At 41.1% G+C, this 9,486-nt stretch overlaps 1 protein-coding gene across 1 annotated transcript; it reads right to left on the minus strand.

The window, feature by feature from the left end:
• Positions 1-7,362: 7,362 nt before the first annotated feature.
• Positions 7,363-8,758, minus strand: LOC5512624. The gene is made up of 2 exons (XM_048725297.1): positions 8,481-8,758; positions 7,363-7,940 (listed from the first exon to the last, which is right to left on the minus strand). The coding sequence occupies exons 1-2, from the start codon at positions 8,614-8,616 to the stop codon at positions 7,621-7,623; spliced, it is 456 nt and encodes a 151-aa protein (XP_048581254.1). The 5' UTR covers positions 8,617-8,758; the 3' UTR covers positions 7,363-7,620.
• Positions 8,759-9,486: the final 728 nt, after the last annotated feature.

Consider the following 9,486-nt stretch of genomic DNA (forward strand, 5'->3'; position numbering starts at 1 on the left):
TTGCATAGTCTTTGGGGTCTCTCTAGATGCTAGAATTTTATCACTTTTGGCATTATTGTAATGAGGGCTGCCAGTATTTTTTTACCGGAGGTGGGCGGTTATATGTAACAATTGTGTTCCGTCCAAACGTTTTGGCCCTCCCCAAATCTAAAGCACACAAAAAAAAGTTCTCTACCTAAATGGGCACCAAAAATTAGACCCTCCTAGAAATAGCAGTCTGCCTTCCGGTTAAAAAACTTCGAAAAGTCGATAGCCAAGAGCCTCGGAAAGAACCCCAGAACTCCAGGAGTTCCAAAAAGGGAGGCCGAAATAAGGGGCCCGCTCGGACCATCCCTAGTTCGCTCTTGCCCTGCATGAGTGCATGCAAAAAGCTCCTGGAAAAGCCGTTCTGATAGCGAGACCCGGTGATAGGTACATTAGCACTCTACTACAAGCAGGGAATGGATACAACCAATGCAGATGAGCCGCAAAAGATAAATAAAATAAAAGCCACGTTTGTGGTTAAACAATCTTCGGCGCAAGTCAGACCCAGGATACGAAACCGCAAGCAGAAGAAGCGCATTTTTATTTGTCAAATTCTGAAATTTAAGACTTTCAGTAGTCCAATAATTGATTAGAATACCTGATCAATCAAGCCCTTCTTTTTGAAACCCTGCATTTAGAATCCGCAAAAAATAACGATTCAGTTATAGTAAAACAATAAATGATAAAAGATAATGAATAATAAATTTTGCCTTTCCGGATATAGGTAACAAATAAAACAAAATATTAAAAAAATGTAGTGTCTTTTCTCAAGCAATCGATTTAATCGATACATGAAACGCTTGATACATCTGTGCATATTTAGGTACATACTTAAACAGGTAACACACACACACTGACTCGGCCACTGCCCCTCACGTCCGCCGCCCCTGACTGCGGGTTTTCGGTATGCACGAATATATTTCCACGTCCCCAGGGCCTTCTGGGTAATTATGAATATGACGTATTGATAATTACCCAGAAGATCCCTGGGGACGAGGTTGACTATATTTCTTTGGTTTCGCCATCGATCGCGGGCGCATATAGTGCGCCTAGCATGATAGGGGAAAATAAATCCAAGATGGCGGTTGGCAATGAACCAGAAGACCACAGTTTGCTTGAAACTATTTTAGAGAAGGAAGGCTCTAAAAACTCGAATATACTGATGAGCTATTTGGGAACGGTGTCTGGTACCGTCGGAGGAGCTGTAAGAAAAGTGAAACATGTAGCTGTTCCCGATGTTTGGCCAGACATGGAAAGGGTCGACCACCTTGTTTTCGTGTGGACTTGTGTTGGTTATGGAGTAGGGACCGCCACAGCGATTGGAATATCCTACTTGCTCATGAGAACGACTAGAGAGATTGGTCAGTGGAGGTCATGGAGGCAATTTAGATCAAGGAATAACTGAAAATGGATTAGTAATTTTGGTGTGTTTGGTAGATTTTTTTTTTAAATCAAGGAAAAAGAAGACAAGAGATAACTTTAGCACATGATTGGTGATCCATCAGCTATAACTCTAATTATCGAACACAAAGCCATGATTTGACAAACTGTGGCTATGTTGACTTTGACTGTACTGCCGAATCCCATCCTTTTCTGTTAATATCAAGCAAGTAAATGCAAGATCTAGCAGTCAACAGCCAAGGCTCGAATTGTTATGTGATAGGAGCAAGTACACAGAGATGAGGCTTTTTAAAGAAACATACAAACATAGTGGCCAAAATAGGCATTTTATCTGCAAATAAGAGAAATAATGAACTAGGGGAAAGTTCATTTATTATCCCGAGAGGGGGGAAGGGGGTGGGGGGCCTTGAGAAATTTTTTAGGTCAAAGGGGGGGAGGGGGAGGGGGGGTGTTGTCTCTACTATATAATTTGACGAAGTGTCAAATCAGACTTCTTGGTTTAAACTGTCTCGGTGTGTGGGCAGTTATTTGGTATGCACAATCCAGGAGTCAAGGATACGTATTAAGCCACATTTTATCTATGCAATGCAAACCTGTATACACCCTAAGTACATCTTTTTTATGGTTTCGGCTTTATAACATTATAAAGTGCTAATGTTCCATATCTAAAATATAAACAAAACTTTTTAATGCTATAAGCGCTCATTCTTTTCTCATGCTGCTCTTTTCTTGCAAGAAGAAGATTAAAAGGCCTTTTTGCTTCTTTTACATCATCTATTGCAACCTGGAGCTAGTTGCATCTTTGAGAAATTGAGTGCCTTCATTTATTTCTGAATTAATGTTTTCAGCCAATTCATTCCCGTCCACTTTCTGTCCAGCTTGTAGCTAATCTCTTGATTGCGTTCCTTTGACATTGCCATTGCCATTCCTTCCTTTGCTCCATCTTTCTTCGATTTTCGGGAGGGGTGACACCAAAAATATGGGGGAAGCGTAAGGGGGGCATTGTAAATTTTGTTCCTCCTGAAGGGGGGGTCAACTCGGGATAATAGATGAACTTTCCCTAGTGAGCTTTTGCAAAAATGCTAAATTGCTTACATAGTGGTGCTCTAGTGGATTCATAGATGACTTGCACTAGGTGATCTCAAGACTTTCTAGTGCAAAACTTACCAAAATAAACATAGAAACACTACGGCTGTCACACTAGAGAGCATAGAGAAAAAGGAGCCCTTTCTGACATAGAAACTGACTGATCGATAAGTACTGAATAAGTTTCTTTTCATTGTTGTTTTGCAGCCAAAAGCAGGAGAACACCACCCTTTTTTGCCACGCAAAGTATCATGGGAGTTCTTGGTGCAATTACCTTTTTATGGTATAAATGTTTTTAGGGTTCTTACTGGTGGAATATCCTGACCCCCCTCCCCTCTTCCTCAGGAATCCTGAAACCCCAAAACAGTAACTTCCACTAGAGAATGCCTAGCACATGTTTTTAAAAGTGATGAATAAATACTGAACACATAACAGTAGCAATATCAAGGGTAAAAGTCATCTGTATTTGTGGGATTTTTTTTGTCTCCACTCTCAATAAGTATTTATGTCATAAATAAAACAGCAAGGGAAAAAGGGGTTAACAAATGACCACCATATATCATGCATTTACGCAGTACAGTGATCTAAAATAAACAGTCATCTATATTTTTGGGATTTTTTCGTCTCCACTCTCAATAAGTATTTATGTCATAAATAAAACAGCAAGGGAAAAAGGGGTTAACAAATGACCACCATATATCATGCATTTACGCAGTACAGTGATCTAAAATAAACAGTCATCTGTTTTTTTGGGATTTTTTTTGTCTCCACTCTCAATAAGTATTTATGTCATAAATAAAACAGCAAGGGAAAAAGGGGTTAACAAATGACCACCATATATCATGCATTTACGCAGTACAGTGATCTAAAATAAACAGTAAAGGATGACAATCACCTTTAGTATTTGTATGCTTTGTGCAGACATATTCATTATAAATACAGAAACATATCCATTATAAGTATATATATATTATTGCATGTTGGGGTTTTGGTAAAAATAAATTTGACACCACTGTTTTTGTGGTTTTTGCAAAACCTGTATCAATAGTTCTTGAACTTTATTTTTGCAAAAAAAATTTCCATAAATCGCATTCTAAGAAGGCTAAAATGGACATTTGCTGTTTACCGTGACCTGTTGACCGTGAATTCACGCCAACTCTTTGACTTTTCTAGCGTATTATTTTGAGGCAAGAACTCGAGCTTGTCGGGCGTAACGCGACGGGTTTTTAGATATCGCCTTCAAATTTTCGGGATCTGATAGATAATTATGCCATGTCATAAAGTGTGTGAGGAATTTTCGACTGAAGATCGCTTTTATAGCACTTTTCGTGTCCAAATTTCACCAGAAATGAGAGTTCTGTACATGACCCGAAATGATCCCAGGACCCGAAACGATCCCAGGACCCGAAATGATCCCCAAAAGTACCCCAACTGATCCTCGGACCCGAAACGATACCGAGGAGTCCCCGAAATCAACCCCAAGGAATTACGGTAATGGACAAAGGGAAAGCAGAAGAAATACTTGCAATTCTTGAAGCATAATAAAGGGTTAACAGCGACTCGGTTTCTAAACAACGTGACTTAAAAATATTAAATTCCAACACAATACTTCTATTTATTACATTGCCCGGCGTTAAACCCATAAACAGAGTCCAAAACAAATACACAACTTTAAATTGCTACTGTAAGGAATATAGCATAAACATAGCACAGCTTTGCTCAGATCAACCAAACTTTTGACCTTCCATCACACTCTTAACATTTTGCGGTTCCGACACATGACTCCGACACTATAAATCTCATTTCCGGTAAACATCACCCCTAAAAATTAATATTCATCTGACAACCAAACATGTATTTCACCACGAAATCCTTGTTCACACGAGCGAATATTCACCGACACATTTTAGGCAGCCGGTTTGGCCGAGAAGATGGAATGACAAAAGCACACTGAGTAATACACTCGAACAACCCTTCTACTACCGATGCAAAATATTAAGAAGATGTGAAAGCAATATTATGTGAGTTTTGAATTTCCTCATGTAGTCGTGCGTACACCCCGGCATGATCTCATGATATGATAGGTCTTTCATTCACCGGAAACAAACATGCCAAAAAATAACTTTAAAACTTTTCGCTTCCTATGTAAAGCAGCATGTCCCATCTGTAAAGACTATCTTTTATGGCTTGTTATGTAAAAATGATTTATCCACGCCGGGCTCCTCAAATTACTATCACAGGAATTGTTAGTTGACCCCAATTTCTGACTCAACCACTGTATTTTCCCCGCAGTCGTATATAAAAATCTTAATACTATAGTTTTAGTTAATGTAAATTTCCTTTTAATAACACAAACAAAGCTAAATGTTTCATATGTTTTTAAAACTGAAAGCCAATCCTTACACATTCCTTTAGTTGTCCATTACTGTAATTCCTTGGGGTTCATTTCGGGGACTCTTGGGGATTGTTTCGGGTCCCGGGATCAGTTGGGGTACTTTTGGGGATCGTTTCGGGTCCTGGGATCGTTTCGGGTCCTGGGATCATTTCGGGTCCTGTACAGTTCCAACTTTGATTCGTGATATTTTGTTGACAGTGTCAAATAACAAAAAGTCCTCACACTTTGGTAGATCATCTATCTGTCATTTAGATGCAATTACGTGCAAGTGCATGCGCAATAACGCGAAGATACATTACGCTCTAGAGTGAAATCCGTACTTTTGAGTTTGAGGCCTAAAATCTTAAACACGGATTTAGCTATTGCAAAAATTAATCGATCTTTTATCTTTGATTTGATATATAGTTTGTACATGTAGTGAAAATTGCGGGTAGACAATATTATTTTTCCGCGGACACGTCGTTTACCTTTGCCGAGACCTCTACCTGCCATTGATCTAGGTAAACCCTGTAACCCGTGCCAAGCAGTACTGACTATGATTAGTGATATCCCTGCAATGGTCTCTTAAGGTTGTCTCAACTGGCATCGCAAGAACTGCACCCAAAACTGACCCAAGTCCTATGCCCCATGATGCCAGCCCCATGGAAAGCTCTCGACGCCGAGTATCCTCTATCTCAGCAATTACCATGTTGAGGTTGGGACCAACAGCCATCCCAAAAAAGCCAACATTGAATGCCAGGAAAAGTATGAGCCAAAAATTTGGAAGGAAACGGTACCATGACGCCATAACTAGGATGATAGCGTGCATAACAGAAATAATTAGCATGATCCAGGTTTTTCGGACAATAAGGGTATCGGACAGACCAGCACGGCATACTTCGGCAGCCCCCAAGTAGATCCTTGAAAGGGACAGGCCCCATAAGGAAACCATAATGAAGTATTTGTGTTGCACCACCGGAGAGAGTGACACGTCAGAACCCGCCAGTGTCGAGATCACACCACTCTGCACGAAATCAAGACAGAATACTCCCAGAAGAATTTGTAAAATTTTCGGGGCTACCCCGCAGGTAGTTGAGAGCTTTTCCCTTAATGATAGATATGGTAGAGGACTGCTAGTGTCCGCCTCGTGTTCCGTACTGTCTAGTACGCACCTCGGGCTATCGTCGTGTTCCGTACTGTCTCGTTCGCACCTCGGGCTAGCCTCGTGTTCCGTACTGTCTCGCACCCGGCTCGGGCCTGCTTCTTGTTCCATACTGTCTCGTACGCACCTCGGGCTAGCCTCGTGTTCCATACTGTCTCGCACCCGGCTCGGGCCTGCTTCTTGTTCCATACTGTCTCGTACGCACCTCGGGCTAGCCTCGTGTTCCGTACTGTCTCGTACGCACCTCGAGACTACTACGTGTTCCATACTGTCTCGTACGCACCTCGGGCTAGCCTCGTGTTCTGTACTGTTTGGTGAAGACTTCGGGGCACTCTCGTGTTTCTTACTTGCTCGTGTTCGTCTCGTGCTTGTCAAAGGTTTTGTCGTACTGTCTCGTGCTCGTCTCGTGCTTGTCAAAGGTTTTGTCGTACTGTCTCGTGCTCGCCTCGCGCTCCCCAAGAGTTTCTTCTCACTGCCTCGTCTCCGCGTCGGGTTCGCCTTGTGTTCCGCACTAACAGAAGATGAAGGAATAAGCTCGTAACATTCAATCTGTATCTTATTCCTTCGATCTTCTAGCAGCCAGAAGCTAAGTAGGAATACAAATGGAAGAACTCCCAGTGTCGATACGATGACCTGGGACGAGAGGTGTATCCATGACGACATTACTGTTAAGAGAGATTCCTGTTAATTAATCTATTTCATTTATCGCCATTCAATTTAAATGTATTTGCGGATGAGTATAATAATTAATATTGAAAAGATTCATTTGACTTACGATACCCCATGTAGTAAATTCTACTCATTATGTCACGGAAAATTATTTTGACTACGAATAGATTATATTCCCTTATTCAGGCCCGCTACCAGGGGGGTGCAGGGGGTGCGAACGTACCCCCCCCCCCCCACAACTGTCGAAGATCCACTTTCGGTTCCCAATGGACGTTCTCTACGGTTCCCTATTTGAAGACAAAACTATAAAAGCATAAATTAGATCACTCTGGTACGTAGCCAAATCCGACAATAAACGTCCCTCTGATTAGATACTGCATAAAAGCATAAAAAACTCATTTTTGTTCTATCGGGGATGGTCAGACTTTTATCAGAGAACTTATTTCCTCCCTCCCCCCCCCCCCCCCCTTCGCGGAAAAATTAGGTGCACTTTTGGGATTTCGTGCCCCCCCCCCCTCCCCCAAAGAAAATTTCTGGGTACGGGCCTGTTATTCCACAACGCCTACGCAGACCAGCTAGTTATTCTTGTCTGTTATTCTTTTCTAGTAAGAATTAGTTATATTCATAATGTGAAAGTTTTTTTTTCTGTACAGAATTGATGAAATTGTAATTCTTGTGCTACCATTGATTACAGGATAAACTCAATAGGCGCGCCGGGATTGATATATTTTTTTGACAATGTGTAAGATGTGGTGATATTTTGAATATTACAAACCTACTTTGGCGGCTGCCGAGGGTGCTTCGCGACCCCCTGGGCCCCCTGTGGCCCCCGGGCCCCCTGTGTACCAAATTTTAGCCCCAAATTTTATACTTCATATGATACTTCCGTTAAATGTGGAAGGCCTTAGTTTGTACCTGTGTAGTACATGGGTGCGAAGAACGTTGCGAATCCCAGTCCAGAGCAATAAGCTGTCACTGTCCGCTTGTGGAAGTGAGCAGTTAGCGATATCGCAGTCACGTCTGATAACGAGGCTGCAGTTGACAGCGAAAACACGCCAACTAATCTCACCCATTCAACACGGCACAGGGCGACCGCCAAGATGCCCAAGTGGTTGAGAGGGAAGAGAAGACCTATCCATACGAGGGCCGGGATGCGATCAAATAAATATGGAACAGTAGTGGGAAGGACGGAGAAAGGAAGAGCGACCGCCAAATACACGTGGCCTGAAAATACATAAAAATAAATATGCTAATAACCTTTATGGAACGAGCTCATTCCAGAAACATTGGCCCGGAATCTATGGCGATTTGAAAATAGGTTCCCCCGATTCTTTCGGGTGAATTTGTACAAAATTATAAATTTGTATTTATTTTTGCCTGCCGAAAGAATGATTATTGTAGCAAGTATTCTAATTAAGTCTTTCGAAATTTTTTTTAGTTTTCTTTGTTCACAGCTTTTTTTGACCAATGCAAAAGGCTAAAAACCAGTGTGCGCAAATTTCCAAAATGCTTTTCCGAATTAATTCTAATGAAGTTTATATAAAGCAACGGTAACAGTTCAACAGTATGAAACAATTTCATATATAATCAATTTAATCATAAACGCCAATATTTTTTTTTTATAAAATGGTATTGTTATTTTATCTTATAACGATGCGATGGGATTTTGTCTTTAGCAAAGCCGAGACCTTGATAAATGTGTATCTTTATATAACGTTCTAAGTTAGGGGTAGAAATAGGTGAAAATATAGTTGCATTGCTAACCTGTCGGGAGAGTCTTCCCACCCAGCAAGTCCTCTGCGCTAGTGGCAAGAAAACTGGAAACGAAGTAGGACACGAAACCAAATGACAAAAATATTAGCATGGTCCGCCTCGTCTCTTGGACATTTTGTGGAGACATGATACTTTTCGTTAGCCATTTAGCTTTTGTGCACACGCTGTGTTTTCTGCCTTCTGTTATATTCACTCATTGCTGTGGTTAGATATGGCTGTGATAGTTTGAATGCTTCATTAGCTAGCCACGCGCGATGGATTAAGACCGCCAGTCGCCGCGGGGGTAAAACAGAGTTAAAGACAAGGGTTGCTATGTGGGGGATAGGGATTGTGTTGTTGTGAAATTGTTCTTTTAGAACAATCTGTTAAAAAAAAAAAAAACTTAAAGAAATAGTACGACGCACCAAACAGCCATAACAGCCAAATGCCAATCCAAGGTAGGGAATACAGTGAAAATGAGACACGGAAGTCTACGGAATCCGAGGCTTTATAAAACAGGGGGGAGGGATTTCTTCCTAGGTCTGCCACGGTGATTAAAGACGTTATTCGCAGGTGAATAAAACTTAATTTCTAGCACATAAAGTTTTTATTTAAATGTTCTTACCGTTTCGTGAAAGCTAAAGTGATAGCTAAATTGAAAGGTCAGCCAAATAAATATTATTTAACTCCCGAGAAATATAACCTAAGTTATATCCGATTTACCCCGATTTTATGTTAGGTTTACCCTGATTTGGCTAGAAAACTACGATTCTGACGCAACACGTAAAAATCACGTGGTTCCTGTTAAATTTCTGATTTAGTTTTGATATCAACTACGCTTGAGGCCTCAAGGTAACCTAGGGTGACCATCAGCAGATCAGCTTCTCTCTCTTGGGAGAAGATGTGAAAATTGGAGAAGAAATAGGGAAAATATGGATAGATAAAAAAAATTTAGTGAAACTGACACAAATGGGAAGAGGAGGCGGGGAGGTTGCGTCATAAATTTTAAGTGGACGGT

This window comes from Nematostella vectensis, chromosome 3, assembly GCF_932526225.1.
Source record: "Nematostella vectensis chromosome 3, jaNemVect1.1, whole genome shotgun sequence".
NCBI lineage: Eukaryota > Metazoa > Cnidaria > Anthozoa > Actiniaria > Edwardsiidae > Nematostella > Nematostella vectensis.

Bases quoted from the DNA above. Each gene is read 5' to 3' on its own strand.
- LOC5512624 (XM_048725297.1), bottom strand. From the start codon at position 8,616: ATGTCTCCACAAAATGTCCAAGAGACGAGGCGGACCATGCTAATATTT. The intron at 7,941-8,480 runs GTTAGCAATGCA...ATGTATTTTCAG, and splicing joins TGGGAAGACTCTCCCGACAG to GCCACGTGTATTTGGCGGTC.